General features: G+C 33.6%; 1 protein-coding gene across 1 annotated transcript in view; it reads right to left on the bottom strand.

Moving 5' to 3' along the window:
- Positions 1-2618: 2618 nt before the first annotated feature.
- The window catches only part of Smp_122900 (putative beta-arrestin 1), a gene marked incomplete at both ends in the record, with an annotated part of 47746 nt that continues 31953 nt past the window's right edge, over positions 2619-18411 (bottom strand). The window contains one exon of the mRNA XM_018795946.1: positions 2619-2686. Coding sequence (XP_018650207.1) covers positions 2619-2686 — 68 coding nt within the window. The remainder of the gene's footprint in view (positions 2687-18411) is intronic.

Raw genomic sequence — 18411 nt, 5'->3', positions numbered from 1 at the left:
TTTATGAATAGATTAAGTTCTATGGTAATTAACTTACTACTATGTTGAGATAATGAAAGAAAGAAAATCTATTTGTACAATCATTTAACAAATGAGCATTTACACTGAATCAATAATTTAAAAAGAACAATTAATTGAGGACAAAAGAAGAATGTTAGATTTTACTTAAACATTGAACTATATAAAATTGGATTATTGAATTAATTGAAATAAGTTGCATTAGAATTGAAATTCTGTAATGTTCATGGATGATTGATTTTGACTAGAAAAGAAATTAAAGTTAATAAGAACAGCGCAATATTGTTTTAAACAATGAATTACGCATGACTGATCAATGTTTCTGCTTAGGAATGAGTTGAACTAGTTGATGAAGTAAGTTTTGGTGTGTTGTTTGTCAATTTGTATAGGTCAACAGAGATTAGTAGTAAAAACTGTTATTCATTTTTTTATTATTTCTTTGAATCTTCTTATTGATGTTTCGGACTGCCATTGATCAGTCTCTTGTTGGCGTGTATGCATCCTGTATGGATTGCTTTGATATTGCCTTGATTCACAAGCACTATAAGCAAGGATGGATAGTGACTAGCAATAGAATTCAGGACGCGTGTTTCATCTTATTTGGGAATCGTCAGATGGCTGTCAAGACTCAGTAGCTAAGTGGATAACGCGATGGCGTTAGAAGTGGACGGTACCGGGTTCGAGTCTAGCAGTGAACGTGTATATCCAGCTGACATGTCCCAAATAGGATGTATCGCGCGTCCTGGATTCCACTGCTAGCCACCATCAATCTTTGCTTATATCGAAAAATGTTATGTTTTCAAAATTAGGAAGCCACATTTCTAACTTCAACAAAAAGTATTAAGGTGGTACTTGAATTATCAAACTTTCGCTATGATATAAATGTTAAAAATTTATCATAAAATGTCATTTGGTCAATCGGCAATCAAGACCATCTCATAGTCTAATAGTTTTGAAAGAATGTTACAGAGATTAGGTTAGCTAAACATATGTGGTTAATGTTAAAGAGAAATTTAATGATAGTTTTCTATAAAGCCATTAATTCCCTATTCTTTTTCTAAAAATTGGTAATTAGTTTTATTATATAATACTACAGATGATGAATTTTTGGGTATGAAACATCATTAAGTAACATATAGTGTTTTACATTTAAATGTAATTAACTTTTTTTATCAAATGAATTCGGGAATATTGAACTGTAAAAGGTTACTAACTAATTAAAAAAAAAGAACGAAATGGATTTCCGGGAAGTTTTTGTAGTTAAACTTTTGGTGGTTGATAAGTATAGTTAAGAATTCCGAAACAATACCCTTTCAAAATGTCAAACATATGTGTACAGAATAAAATAAGGTCATTTTATTTCATTGATTCTTTTAAGTTAGAAACAAAATTAATTAGGAGTTAATGAATATAAAATATGTATATCTGTTAAAAATGTTTAACACAATAGATAGTGAAATATGATGAATAACTATAATAATAAAATGCCTATATCGACGATAAATTTTGCAATGTAGAGAGGTTAAAGTAAACGAGAACACGGATGGGGACAATCGAATGTATTTAGACACAAACTACAGACTATCTTACTGAATTCTGATAACCATACAATGAACAGTTAATTTGCAAAATAACAAACAATTGTCTCAATCTTCACTCTTCCTGAGTTTCAGTTTCAAGTTCGATGACTTGGATGTGCGGCACTGAAAAGCGCCATACCATGGCTAAATGACATCCCAGCACTTCCAGAGTTTTAATGTTAGTCGAACTAAGATTAAATTACGATTTAAACTATGAAGATATTTAAATTTATTTAGAATGTCAATCAAAACCAAGATCAGAATTTTCAATACAAATAACAAGACAGTTCTACTGTGTGGGGCGGAAACCTGGAGAAATAAGAAAGCCATCATCCAGAAGATACAAATGTTTATTAACAGTTGTCTACGCAATATACTTTGGATCCGATGTCCAGACACTATCAGCAACAGCCCACTGTAGGAGAGAACAAACCAGATTTCAGTGGAGGAAGGAGTCAGGAAGAAGCGCTGAAAGTGGATAGGACATAGATTGAGGAAATCACCCAACTGAGTCACAAGGCAAGTCCTCACATGGAATCCTTAAGGCCAAAGGAGAAGAGGAAGATTAAAGGACACATTACGCCGAGAAATGGAGACAGATATGAGAAGAATGAACAAGAACTGGATAGAACTAGAAAGGAAGGCCCAGGACAGAGTGGGTTGGAGAATGCTGGTCGTCGGCCTATGCTCCATTGGGAGTAACAGGCGTAAGTAAGTAATACTTTAAAATATTCACCATATACTTCTTAAATATACAAGCCTCCTTTGATTCTAAATATTCAAACGTTTTCTACAATATGTATAGTATAGTGTTTATTTCGTAGAATACTTACAACTAAGATCTATTAAAAACATTTCTAGTTGATAATGTTCTAGTCAAATTTGTTTAAATTTTATTTTGATTATTACTACTACTACTTATTTTCGTACAAACATTATAATGAAGATTTTCATAACTACTTAGTTTTAGATAACATTTTCACTGTTTAATTTTCATATACATTTTGTTATCTTCATTTATCAAACATCATCTGTCATTATACTGATTCTATGTAATTCATGCTTGACAATACTAAACCGATTTTTAGCTGTTTATAAATAAATAAAAAAGGAGACAAAATAAAATAATATGAATTCATTTTATTTCATAAGTTGATACTATGGTGTCGTCTACTTATATCCACATAAGTAGTATATGGTGATGGTCAGACATAGAATGTATTTTGGCAGAAAATCGATAAGGAAAGAACAGGAATGAAGCGCGATCGGTACGGAAATGCATGAACAATGAAATCAGAGAAGACGGACTGATATTTGCAGAAGGAACAGTTAAAATTGAGACAATTGTTTGTTATTTTGCGAATTAATTGTTTGCTGTATGGTTATCAGATCTTAGTAAGAGAGTTTGTAATTTGTGATTAAATACATTCGATCGTCGCCACCCGTCTTCTTGTTCACTACAATACGATTCATGTTATTATGATATTGTTGAATGAAATAGGTTGTTAAACTTCTTATCAGTGGAATGCTCAATCGTAGAAATGTTCAGTAGAAAAGCAAAGTAATTATTATTTTACTTCAATTATAGAAACTACAGACATCATCATATTTACCATTGTCTTTGTATTCTTACAACTAGTGTAACAGTTCTAAAACAAACATTGATTCTTAGGTATTTTTTTACATAATCAAATGACATAGAATGGGACTAAAAGTTCTCTAGTTATATCTTCATATCTACATAGATTTAGTTAAGTAGATAGACTAACAGATAAATAAACAAACAAGTTAGTTTATAAATAGATAAGTTAGATGAATTGATAAACTGATATGTATATTTGATCAAAGCTAAGATTTGATTCAATAAATAATATTCTGAACAGTTAGAACAATATTAAAGTATTAAAGACTTTTGTAAAGTACTCCAAAAATTTTCCAAAAATACAACAATGTGAATTATGTAGTTTGTTTCTGTAAAAGGTACCATATATCCTTGATACTCAATTAAATAGTTTAAATTGATTCGACTCAAGAATATATATTGTATAGAGTAGATTATTAGATGTATGATTTTTTTTTACCTAAAATCTTTTGAAAACATTTTAGAAATAAAGAATTTGTTATTATTAAAATAAAGGATTAAAAGCAAAAATGGATAAATGCTCGCAGTGAAATTCAGGACGCGCGTTTCGTCCTATTTGGGACTCGTCAGCTGGATGTACCTGCATCTCAGAGTTGATGTTCACTCTAGGACTCAAATCCAGTACCTTTCGCTTCAAACGCTATCACGTTATCTACTCAGCTACTGAGTCCTGATAGCCACATGCTTGTGCAATCGGGTGAAGCGTGAATTCATTTAGTATTGTTTGTTTGAATCTTCCCATTGATGTTTAGGACTGTAACTGGTTAGTCTCTTATTGACATATGTGCATACTGTGCGTATTGCCTCGAAATAGCCTTAATTCACAAGCGTCCCGGATTCCACTGCTAGCCACTTTTCATCTTTGCTTATAATGCTTGTGAATTAAGTTTATATGGAAACAATACTCACAGTATCCACATATGCCAATTAGAGACTGACCAGTTGCAGTCCTAAAACATCAATGGGAAGATTCAAACAAGCAATACAAAGTGAATTTAAAGGATTAAAAGTTTTTTATTTTTTGCAGATCTCCCTTGAAAACTTTTGAAAGATATTATGTATCTTGGCTCGTCATGATCAGCTTAGACGTTCCATTGACCTAAGAAACTGTGAAAATACAGAGTATCCCATAACTATTCTAATCTTTTCTAAAACCTTCAATCATTATTGTAAGTCAGTTAGATAAAAGAAGCTTTATGGAAACTATAACCATTAATTTAGTAACGAGGCTGAGTTTTTATCCATTTCTCATGGTATTGTCAATGGTGTCTTACTTTGAGATGAATTCTCATTGTAAAATTGTAACCAGTGTATTCCAAACATGTCATAAATTAATTGTCACTAACAGGATTCGAAAACAATAATCACTTGATTATGTTATATAACTTATAGTACGAAATATGGAATATACCCACACATAACAATTTTAATTTATTCATCTTTAGAATAATCAATAAAATATGCGTTGAAATTGTTGCCTACAGTGGTTAACTATTCCTTGCTTTTATTCATAAACATTTCCATAAAACTTATTTTTCACTAAGCATCATATTTCACACAAGAATTAAATATAATTTCTTCTTTCTAAAAAAATCATAGATATGAAGGAAAATATACTGATCATTATTGTGATTCGACTTGGATTTTATCATAACCAGGTTTGTAACAGATTCAAGGGTTGTTGTTTTTTTTTACTACAAAAATCACATGAATACACCAGGCAGCTAACATATATGATTAGCCATTTAAAGCAATTCAAAATCTGAAAAAATACCATTGATGCATTTAGACTCATTGTTTTTCAGTCCAAATAGAACTATTGTAGTGAAATGCTTCGCTAATCGTTCACCTCGATAACAGTTATAATAATTAAAAGGCAAAGAGAAGCTGGAACTACGGTGTATTATCAAATAACGCAAGCCACAAAGCTACAAGCACATGAGTAGTATCAGCGAGCAAGCGCGAGCAATTACATAGGCAGATTTATAGTCAAATTGTATAAGGGCGCAACAAGATAAAGCAAAAGCTAATAATAGGATTTGCGTGCATACATAACGGGGTGGAGGATCAGTCATCGAATGATATTTAAGTAATCAAAGATTTGGCTAGAGTCTGTCATGTACTTTAGTGATTATAATATTACAAAGATATATGTGAATTGTTACTATACAAACGACAATGTCTGTTAAGAGGGTTAATAAAAAGGCTTAACCGAAAATTAACTATAATCGAAATTAAGTATAGGATAGTTGCTATAATAACTCCCCCCTTCAAACAAAGATATCTGAAAAAATGTCTGTATTTGCGCAAATTACGGTAAACTGAATAGAGTAGTTACAATCGTTTGAAGATATTGGCTTAACATATCAACCAAAACTACACTACATTATGATTTTGTTCGAAAAGTAACAAATTATTCCTCATATTGAAATAACAGTTATATAAGTTTTTCTTTGAAACAACAAACTTGTTTTAAACTATAAATCATGAACAGAGGGGATTTTGTGGAGATTTTAGAAATTTTATATAGTTGAAATCATGAGTCAATTGGAGCTAGACCACCTTGGAAGACATGAAAGCACTGGATGGCCGTTTCGTCCCATTGTGGGACTCCTCACCAGTGCGCATCCACGATCCCGCATTGCAAGATTCGGACCCACGGCCTATCAGCCTCGCGCGCGAGCGCTTAACCTCTCGACAACTGAGAGAGCAGCAAGCAGTGTTAATGTCCAACTTGGATGCCGGCTCAGTGGTCTATCGGTTAAGTGCTCTGGAGCGAGACTGGTAGGTCCTGAATTCGAATCTCGTAACAGAGCGATCGAGGATGCGCACTGCTGAGTAGTCTCACGATAGGACGAAACGGCCGTCCAGTGCTTCCATGTCTTCCATGGTGGTCTAGCTTTAACTATCACGTGATTTCAACTATTTAAATTATAAAATCAATCATTCAACCAGAAATCACTTGAACTTGTTGAATAAAATTGTCAAAAAGAAAAGAAGAAAGAAAAAACCTCTTTATTGAAAAATCAAATAAATAATGATTTTTTATTTTTAATGATTCATTTAAACTGATAATTTCTTTTTTATTGAATAAAAGAAATAAATCAGATTTTTTTTCAAAATGAATGAATGGATGAATGAACAGGAATTTCTTTATAAAAAGAAATAATGAACATTTAAACTAACGACTTCAATCTGATAAGTAGATAAATTTCTGTGGAAAATCCTTCTATTTTTTATTTTTCAGGTAATTTATATTGTTGATTAGTTCGTTCCGTTTCATTAAAAACATTTTAAACATAAAAATGTTTTCAGCAAAGATGGATAGTGGCTAGTAGTGGGATCCACGACGCGCGTTTCGTCCTATTTTGGGCTCGTCAGCTAGATTTACCTGCATCTCAGTGTTGATGTTCACTCTGGGACTCGAAACCAGTACCGTTCACTTCAAACGCCATCACGTTATCCATTCAGCTACTGAGTCCTGATAATCACTTGCTTGTGCAATGGCATGAAGTTTAAATTCACTTAGTATTGTTTGTTTGATCAATTGAAGTCCTAAACATCAATTGGAAGATTCAAACAAACAATACCAAGTGAATAACAAAGTTTTGGTTTTATAAAATTTATTTATGTCGGTAAAATGGATTTTAAAATGTTTATATATTTCAAGCATTGGACAATATGTGTTTAAATAAAATATAAATAACATTGTTGTTCACTTTATGGGCTATTGAAATATACAATTCAATGTAACTACTTTTTTAAAAAAAACCTAATTTTAATCATCATTCGAATAACTGAATCCAGTTTATTTGAAACATAGAAAGTAATCAAATTTCTTTAATCTATTATGATCTTTATTTACTTTTATTTACTTACTTTCGCTTGTTACTCCCAATCGAGCATAGGCCGACGACCAGCATTCTCCAACCCACTCTGTCCTGGGCCTTCCTTTCTAGTTCTATCCAGTTCTTGTTCATTCTTCTCATATCTGTCTCCATTTCTCGGCGTAATGTGTCCTTTAATCTTCCTCTTCTCCTTTGGCCTTAAGGATTCCATGTGAGGACTTGCCTTGTGACTCAGTTGGGTGATTTCCTCAATCTATGTCCTATCCACTTTCAGCGCTTCTTCCTGACTCCTTCCTCCACTGAAATCTGGTTTGTTCTCTCCTACAGTGGGCTGTTGCTGATAGTGTCTGGACATCGGATCCAAAGTATATTGCGTAGACAACTGTTAATAAACATTTGTATCTTCTGGATGATGGCTTTCTTATTTCTCCAGGTTTCCGCCCCACACAGTAGAACTGTCTTGTTATTTGTATTGAAAATTCTAACCTTGGTGTTGGTTGACAATCGTTTTGAGCTCCAGATGTTCCTCAGTTGTAGATATGCTGCTCTTGCTTTGCCGATCCTCGCCCTCACATCTGCATCTGATCCACCGTGTTCATCAATGATGCTGCTCAGATATGTAAAGGTTTCCACATTCTCCAAAGCTTCTCCGTCAAGTGTAATTTGATTGGTGCATGTTGTATTGTATCGGAGAGTCTTGCTTTTCCCTTTGTTTATATTGAGACCTACTGCTGCTGAGGCTGCTGCTACACTGGTCGTTTTCTCCTGCATTTGTTGTTGCGTTTGTGATAGAAAAGCCAGATCATCCGCGAAGTCTAAATCGTCAAGCTGCATCCTGCCTGTCCACTGTATCCCGTGCTTTCCTCCAGATGTTGACGTCTTCATGATCCAGTCGATCACCAGGAGAAAGAGAAAGGGTTAGAGTAAGCAACCTTGTCTAACACCGGTCTTTACTTCAAACGAGTCGGTGAGTTGTCCTCCGTGGACGATTTGGCAGTTTAGTCCATCATAGGAGTTTTGTATGATATTGACTATTTTCTCAGGCACGCCGTAGTGTCGAAGAAGCCTCCATATTGTCGTCCTGTCCACGCTGTCAAATGCCTTCTTGTAGTCAAAGAAGTTGATGTAGAGTGATGAATTCCATTCGATTGATTGTTCTACAATGATACGTAGAGTTGCGATTTGGTCTGTACACGATCTATCCTTACGAAATCCAGCTTGTTGATCTTGAAGTTGGGCGTCCACGGAATCCTTCATCCTGTTTAACAATACTCTGTTGAAGACTTTTCCTGGTATTGAGAGGAGAGTGATGCCCCTGTAGTTGTCGCACTTGCTCAGATCGCCTTTCTTTGGTATCTTGATCAGAAGTCCTTCTTTCCAGTCTATTGGTACTTGTTCTTCGTCCCAAATCTTACTGAAGAGGATGTGTAGTATCTTGGCAGTTGCTGCTACATTTGCTTTCAGTGCCTCTGCCGGGATGTTGTCTGGTCCCGCTGCTTTGCCGCTCTTGATTTGTCTAATGGCCATGCTGATCTCTTCAATTGTTGGTGGGCCAACATCGATTGGGAGGTCTGTGGGTGCTGCTTCGATGTTGGGTGGGTTCAGTGGAGCTGGTCGATTTAAGAGTTCTTTGAAGTGTTCTACCCACCTGTTTCGTTGTTCTTCAATGTCGGTGATTACTTTGCCTTCCTTGCTTTTCACTGGTCTTTCTGGTTGACGGTAATTTCCAGCAAGTTTCTTTGTTGTATCATACAGTTGTCTCATGTTTCCCTCTCTTGCAGCCTTTTCCGCTGTCATCGCTAAATCTTCCACATATTTACGTTTGTCGGTTCTGATGTTCCTCTTCACTTGCTTGTTTGCCTCTGTGTATTCGGCTTGTGCCTTGGCTTTTTCTGCTCTTGTTCGGCTGATATTGATTGCTGCCTTCTTGTTCCTCCTTTCTTCAATTTTATCCAGTGTACCAACAGTGATTCATTCCTTGTGATGGTGCTTCTTTTGGCCCAGAACCTCCTGACATGTTGAAACGAGTGCCCCCTTGATACCTCTCCAGTTGCTCTCCACGGTAGTTCCTTCTCCATTGAGTAGATAATGAAAGGCCTCGAACCTGTTGCTGAGGGCTATGTTGAATTTGTTGAGTTTGTCAGCATCTCGAAGAAAGGCAGTATTAAACTTTTGTGATGTTGTCCGCGCCATTGTCCAGTGCTTCTTGAGTTTTAGTTTCATCTTGGCGACCAGCAAATGATAATCGGATGCTATATCAGCTCCTCTTCTGGTTCTCACATACTCCATCGTCCTCCTGAACTTTTTGTTGATGCAGATATGGTCGATTTGATTCTGTGTAGTGTGATTCGGTGAAATCCAAGTGGCTTTGTGTATGTTTTTGTGTGGGAATATGGTGCCACCTATGACCAGTTTATTGTAGGCACATAGGTTTGCAAATCTCTCACCATTTTCGTTCCTTTCTCCCAGTCCATGTCGTCCCATGACGTCTTCGTATCCAGTGTTGTCCTTTCCAACCTTGGCATAAAATCTCCCATCGGAATGGTGAGGTCCTTGGTTGGGCACTTCTCGAAGATCGACTGCAGCCTATCGTAGAATTGGTCTTTAGCGTCTTCATCGTAGTCGTTGGTAGGCGCATAACATTGGATGACGTTCATTGTAATGCCCTCTCTCTTTGTTTTGAAAGAGGCTTTGATGATCCTTGGTCCATGAGATTCCCATCCAATAAGTGCATTTTGTGCTTTTCTGGACAGCATCAACGCCACTCCTTGTGTATGTGGGGCATTTTCTTCTTCATGACCGGAGTATAACAGAAGTTCTCCTGAAGACAGTCGTTGTTGTCCAACCTGCTTCCAATGTGTCCCACTGATTCCAAGCACTTCCAGGTTGTATTTCCTCATTTCCGCAGAAATTTGGAAGACTCTGCCGGTCTCCCACATTGTCCGGACATTCCATGTACCTATAAAAATTGTCGCTCTGGTTGTAAGAAGGTGCATCGGCCTCATGACTTCCGAAGGAACTCGGCTTTCATCATGAGACGTCATAATTATTCCTTCTACTCCCAGGGCAGAGTTTGAATGGTTTGAATAATTTTTTCTGGTTAGCGTTTTTTTAGCGAGTTTGTTTTCTATGGGATGGGGTCGCTAACCCCATGCCCAACCCTCCTCCTTTACCCGGGCTTGGGACCGGCAGTAGCCCCTGGAGGAGCTACAGGCGGAGTTATGATCTTTATATGTCATCTGAATAGTAAAGTAAGATTTTCCAATAATATAAACTCACTGTTTGAAACTTCATTCATCTTCTATGACTATTAGAACTCAGTAGCTGAGAAGATAACGTGATGGCGTTTGAAGCGACTAGTACCGGGTTCGGGTCCCAGAGTGACTATCAACTCTGAGATGCAGGTACATCCAACTGACGAGTCCTAAATAGGACAAAACGCGCTTTCTGGATTCCACTGTAAGCCACTATCCATTTTTACCTATAAAGCTTCATTCATCGTTATTCAAAAACATATACCTTAATATTATTAGAGTTTCAGTACCCATAAACTATCGAAAGTAAGAACAAATACTAAAAACTGCATGATAAACACGATGGTTAAATGTTCATTTTGTTTTTGGTATGATAGATTTGTGTAGATTGTTCAGTTCGAAGACAGATTTCATTATATTCTGAGTTTAGCTGGATAACTACTAAAAAGGTGGCATTATTTTACATCTATTTTCTTCTCATTAGTAAAGAAGCATTTACTCTCCAGTCGATTCATACCAAATTAGGGGTCTAAAACTAATGCCCAGGGTTTAGTTATGGTCTGTGATCTCAGTTATTTTCAATATTTATTTAGATGATTTATTAGTTTGTACATATACTCCAAACAAAGTATTACTGCATACAAAAAAAATAAATAAAATAGCAAAACAATAAAAATGAAAGTGAGTGGAATACAAGATTTCAATAAGACACAAACAAATACAGAATGTGAAAAAACTGAGATATCAGTTTATAATATTTGATCATTATGCAACTGACAGTGTCCTCCTTTCCTGATTTCAATACCACCTAATGTCCACCTGACGACTGACAGTTGCTAACCACTAAGTCATAATGATTTTAATTTTTGCTAAAATAATATAGTGCATTCATCTTTCACATGTTGAAATATTTGAAGCGTATTTAAATCACGACTTATATCAAAAACTCAATATTGGAATTATTACAGAGCAAACAGTGATCTAGTACTAATCAATATCTTAGTTTTTAAGGAAATCCCTTAGTTTAATTTTCGTAAGGACATAATTAGACATTCGTTTTCCATGAAAAATAAATCAACATCTCAGATAAACCTGAGAGTTTTAGAATCAACTTTATACCCATATAAAATATTTCTTTATTATATATAAAATTATCGTACTTCTAAAACTAAAACCTAAATAAATGCCAGTGTACTAAACTTGTAAACTTAATAAAGTGACGATAATGAAAGTAACCCATGATATCATTCAAGAAGTGCTGAAGATAGTTCAGCGAAGAAAATTTTGTTTTTGACATTGTCATTTACTCAAGCTGTACAATCGTATTTGTGGGTACTTACTTACTTACGCCTGTTACTCCCAATCGAGCATATGTGGTCAACCAGCATTCTCCAACCCACTCTGTCCTGGACCTACCTTTCTAATTCTAACCAGTTGTCGTTCACTCTTCTCATATCTGTCTCTATTTCTCGGCGTAATGTGTTCTTTGGTCTTCTTCTCCTTTGGCCTACAATATTCCATGTGAGGGCTTGTCTTGTGACGTAATTAGGTGATTTCCTCAAAATGTGTCCTATCCACTTTCAGCGCTTCTTCCTGATTTCCTCCCCCACTGAAATCTGGTTTGTTGTCTCCCACATTAACTTGATGCTCATAGTGTCTTGCCAACAGATCCGAAGTATTTTGCGCAGACAACTGTTAAAAAACACCTATATATTCTGGATGATGGGTTTCATAGTTCTCCAGGTTACCTTCCCATACAGTAGAACTGTCTTGATGTTTGTATTGAAAATTCTAACCTTGGTGTTGGTTGACAATCGTTTTGAGCTCCAGATGTTCCTCAGTTGTAGATATGCTGCTCTTGCTTTGCCGATCCTCGCCCTCACATCTGCATCTGATCCACCGTGTTCATCAATGATGCTGCTCAGATATGTAAAGGTTTCCACATTCTCCAAAGCTTCTCCGTCAAGTGTAATTTGATTGGTGCATGTTGTATTGTATCGGAGAGTCTTGCTTTTCCCTTTGTTTATATTGAGACCTACTGCTGCTGAGGCTGCTGCTACACTGGTCGTTTTCTCCTGCATTTGTTGTTGCGTTTGTGATAGAAAAGCCAGATCATCCGCGAAGTCTAAATCGTCAAGCTGCATCCTGCCTGTCCACTGTATCCCGTGCTTTCCTCCAGATCCTTTACTTCATACATCAGATCTCTGTTAACTGACTTAATAAACATGGTGAGTTTGTAAAGACTCTGTCTAGTTTCATAAATGTTTTGACATCCTCCAAAGTAAACATAGTCTTTAGATCATCATACAATTCTCTATATAATTATATAGTACTGAATGTTGAAAGTGTGTTGAGAACACTATTTTCACTAAGCAACACAATGATGGTTTACACTTTATTTGCCTTAATTAGTTAGTGAATGTGCTGTTTACTCAAGGCTATCCAGCTGTACGAAGAGCTTTCCGTTTGTATTTCAAACGGAAAGGCTAATGTAAAAAGACTTTAATTTCCTAACATAATAAGCTCCAGTTTTCTTTCAAATATATAAATAACAGGAAATGTGAATTTAGATTTATTAAAGAAAATCAAGCTTCTTGAAAAGTACCGTTAGTTGGAACTCAACTCAAGAGACAAAGTATTTTAATAACACGATTGACATTTCCATAAACATTGTTGACTAGTAGATAAAAGTATTTTTAAATACTATTTACGATCGATTTACTAATTGAATTGAACTAAATAGGGATTTTTTCTAATGTGAGTAATTTACACAACAGTATGAACCAATGTGTATTATAGTAGAAATTCTTATTAACGACCATTTAAATATTTTTTTCCCGAATCGATCAGACATTTATGAAAGGTATTATTTAAAATGTTTCACAAATAGTGTCGGTGAGTATAGGCTGAGAAAGTGATTTAAATGCTTCAGATTAACTTCTATACAAATAACACCTTGATGAACTCGACTATGAGACACACTATTATAATTAAGGTTTATTAAACACAATTTAAAGCATTGTTAGCTCTACTTTATTTTATAATAACTTACGACAAAATGCTATAACGAGGCAATCCGCCTTGAATTTAAACATCCCAATAAGGAATAAACTAATCCCAGTAAAGAATATTATCAATGAAATAATTCCATTTCTTACTGATAATGATATAGATATCGTACTCTTTCCGCATATTAGTGAGTTTTAGTAGCTCGGAAAATAACCCTTTCGCCATCTAATGTGATACGCGTCCATGAGTGGATACCAGCAGTGGAATACAATGATAACCAGGTGACTAGTCCTGTATAGTATAAACTGAGTCTTCTAAACTCCAATGTTTTTTGTAGAATTTTAAGACATTCATTGCAATTCGAAACCCTCAAGTTTTAAAGCACCATAAGACACAATTGAGCTCTTGTAATATACAATGATCTACTACTTTTGAAACATGTGTTTCAGGGTACAGTAGGCTGTTTAAAAACTTTATTAATAAGTAGGGAAACAAAATAATTTAGTTTGAAATATTCTGTTGTACAGTATACTATAAAACGTTCCAGGAGCAGCTTAAAATTTTGCATCAGTCATAGACTATATAACATGTTAATATGCTTAAACATCTTTTACAACATTTATTCGACTGTACACTTTATTTTTATTTTTGATGACAACACAAGTAAGGAATTAAAGAATATATATATATATATATGTTTGTACTATACAAATTGAAGAAAACCTCATTAGATTTCCCATGAATTCACTTAATTTCCTTTCATTTATTCTCTTCTCTATTCGGTTTGTTCTTCGCAAAGGTTTTTCAACCGATAGATTTTAAACTTAATAATAATAATATTGAATAAAAACTGTTATGAAACAACATAAAGAAAGAAGGATATGTAAATGAGAAAAGAAAATAATAGCCACGGGGTATGACAATCAGCAAAGAATAGGTGTGTATGTGTGTGTATATAGAAGGAAACTGAAGACAATCATAACAACATTTATGATGATCATGATGTGTTAACAACAAATACATACAAACGAAAAGTTAGAGAGAAGAATAAAACAACAATGAGTAGAAGTTTAAACAACCACTTCATGATATATAAAGTAAATTTCTCACTTACTTACATTATAAAAAACATTAAAGATACATTAGGTAAACAATAATTTATAAATTATTTAAAAAAATTTAGATTGAAACACAAGAGAGATCATTTTAAATAAAAAATAATATCAGTAGTATTAGTAGTATATATATATATCAGTAGTATAATCATCATTGTGTTTGAAAAGAGTAAATCTTCATGATATAAGCCTAAAATTAGTTAAGCAAAAATAAAGCCAAAGACATAAATATATGTATATAATGTATAAATAAACACTAAAACATGAATACTGATATACTTTACTTGATAGACGATAATTGCTAACCGAACACTTACTACTTACTATGTTGCTACAACCAATTCAAGTAGTATTTTAATGTAAAACTCAATTAAAAGTTACAAATATACAAGACTTTTATTCTTTTAAAATAAATCACTGGATAAATCATTAACTTAAGTAATAATAATAATAATAATGATACTGCTAAATTACATTAAAAGATTTCTTCATTCTCCTTTGCCAGTTTTCATCAGCTTTCATTTAATTTACGAAGAGATAATTGTTGTGTAATAGTTTATACTTGTAAATGGAACAAGAAAAAGTTGAATTAAATGAAAATGATTACTTCGGATGTGTAACACTTGTATAGTTTTTACAAGGAAACAAATTGATTATACTATTTTCGGCGAAAGATACATATAAAACAAAGAAAAACCAACGGAACATGGAGAGAGAGAGAAAGGGAGAGAAAAGGACAAGAGGACAAATGTTAAACAGTCAGAATAATCTATGTTTATTTTTCCAGTTTTAAAGTTAAGCTGACCCAAAAAATCACAATCCATCAACCTGAACAATAATTAAGAAATGACTGACTTTAATAAATCAAAATTATTTAATTAAAATTTGTTTGAAATAAACAAACGTATTAGTTAAAAGCATTGAATATCAGTAGTATTCAGTGGTAATAGTAGTAGTGTTCATAAAAAATACAAATAATCCTCATAGTTATATATTATAGTGAAAGCAAAAGAAAAAACCATGTAAGTATTCAAGAAAGAATATTAGTAGAAAATAAGAAATTATACATTTTTTTTTAAAAATTACTGTTATGGTGATGATGATGGAGAAATGACAGCGTTAGGTGTATCGAGATTCATTGTCACTGTTGGATCAGCTGTAGATGAATCGGCTATATCCATACGTTTATCAGATTCATATGATTTTAAACGTAGACGAGCGAAATCTTCAAAAATTAAATCGTCATCATCATCAATACCGCCACCAACATTACTGACTAAATATGTTTTACTGTTTATGTAATGATTCGTTGTTTTTTTTAAAACAAAGGACAGAAAAAAGAAATGAATAAATTAGTTTAAACAAAAATCCGTTTTTCACATGGTATTTATCAAAATCATGAGTTTTTTCAATAGATATGGTTCTATATTGTTATTGATCTACAAACTAAAAGATGTAAACATATCTACATACATATTCGGATAGTGTAAGTTGATCATATAATGTTTATTTTAGCTATAGTAATCCAAAAACTTAAGAGTTAAATGTCCTATCAGTGATCAATATAAATCTAGTGACTGCAAAGTTCTTAGAGTGTTCTGTTTCCATCATTCCGTTATCTAAGTTACTTTGCTAGAGGCGATTCTCAGTTCGAAGAGGAGTACTGGACTGGAAACCAGTATGTACCAAAATTTCACTGAGCCTTATATCCAGTAACCATCATTTTAAATGCCAACCTGTCGTTTAAATCATCTACTGAGTTCAATTAGCCAATAATTTGTTCAAAAGTTATATATTCATTTCTCATTATTTATTTTTTCCTATTGTAAGTAATAAAGACCGAAAATGTTTAGTCTGTGTTGGGATAGGTGTATCGTGGTATGATCACCTTGAAATGTTTATGTTACGATTTAGTATATAAAAATATTGGCACATATTCTGGTTTATTCAACAGTACCAGATAGATTGAATATCTGAATAAATGTTAAAAAATTATAAATTCATGACTTATAAATTTATTGCAGTCAGCCAATAAAAAGCTATGAAAACCCGTTTTGTTAGTCGGTATTCATCAGAAAATCGTATCTCCCACCATTAGTAATCCAATGACCATTATACGACTCTAATATATACCATTAATTGTCAGAGATGTTATTTCACAGATTTACAGGTCCCCAACGACGACTAGAATGAATTTTGAAGTTAAAGCAATTGCAACAAAAGAACAAACATAATATTTTGAATGATTAGCCTTAAAACATATGAACATCAGACTATCGCCGATTTACAACTACTGTGTCATTAAGGTATTTTATCTCCAACAAAGGTATATTATTATCAGAATGCCACAACAACGTTCATTTGAAACAATGCCTTAAATAATCACCGTTAAACTTCATGAGATTTGTTGTTTTCCTAGGGTTGTATTATATACAAACTTAAAAAAGCATACGACAATTTCACATAATCTGGGCTTAGAAATGTATGAAGTTATGATATATTAGTTTCTCGACGACAAAAAAAATTTGGCATAATAATCTTCATTGTGCAATAGGTACGCATGTTTGTTACCAGATTATAACATTTTTGATCAATAATTCCTCTATTCTCCTCTCCTTACTGCACACTTACAGACACGTGCAGAGATCCAAACAATTCAAATACATATTCACACTCACACAAAATACTTATCCTATAGATAATACGCTAGCTAACTACCAATAAAATGATAATAAATTCATTGCAACTATATTTTCAAGTAATGCATTTAATGTCAAGCGTAGTTGTTCAAGTGAAAAAGATAAAACACTTTATTGAAATCAACTGTACATATGTAATATAACTGGAAACCAAGGGAAATATTGACGTTTAAATATTGAATTTCATGTTGTTGTTTTTTACAAGGGAAAAAATTATCCTAACACCTTCTATCCTATCTGAACAAAATAAAGGATATTGAAAAGTTACTCTCAGCTCTAAGTTTTCTAAAGAAAAACTCTTGTTCAAATATGATTTGTTAAGATGAAGAGAGTGAATAAATATGGTTAACCAGCTTGAATCAATAAATTTGCAGTTGGTTTAATTACAAAATATTGAAGTCATATAAGAAATTTTATAGATAATCAAACTGTTATATTCAACTAGAAATAAATACCTCACAGTATTCATTCACTCAATTATCTTGTGTTTAATGTACATTGAACTTAAACAAACACAATACACAAATACACACATTTATTAGTTTTACTAACAACTACAATACCACGTGGTTAGAAAGTGTGACTTTTTAGTCTCTTTGTGATAAACTATTGATCAATATGACATGATGTAATCTGTGCAAAAAGAAATATACCATAAATTATAGGATTGTGCAATAAGATTACTTCGACTATTTAACTTGAAATTTATGTTTTTTAAAGAAAACAACAACATCAAACGTATTTTCAGTTCTTCTTATTAGTTGGAAATAATTATAATGTTTGATGTGCTTTTTAGAAATATTTCATTATTCTATTCTTGCTTCAAAAAATAATCCGACTATTTAAATATTCAAAACACCTGATAAGTGACCATATGTATATTGATGGAGTTTGTTCTCTGAGCTGGATGGTTTGGTCGTGGAGCTTTCATCGTTCTTCTGAACGATATCATCAGCACAAACTTTGGGTAGAAGTGAAGTGTTTGAATTTCTCCACATGTGATTCACAGCTTGTCCTGTACACCTCGATGTTGATTGGTTCTTATTGGCCTTAAATCTGTCATTGTTTATTTCTTTGTTTTGGTTGTATCTCCCATTGGTTTGATTTTTGTACAGGACAATATGTGAACTCACTCATATCAATACACGTGGACAACTACGGACATACATTCGACTGGGAAAATGTGCAGATTTTGGACAGAGGCAATTCCAAAAATACCAGAGAATTTTTAGAAGCTTGGCACTCA

Source organism: Schistosoma mansoni, chromosome 2, assembly GCF_000237925.1.
Source record: "Schistosoma mansoni strain Puerto Rico chromosome 2, complete genome".
In the NCBI taxonomy this organism is placed as follows: domain Eukaryota; kingdom Metazoa; phylum Platyhelminthes; class Trematoda; order Strigeidida; family Schistosomatidae; genus Schistosoma; species Schistosoma mansoni.
Note: the sequence above shows the minus strand (reverse complement) of the source record. Positions and strands in the feature narration are given on the sequence as shown.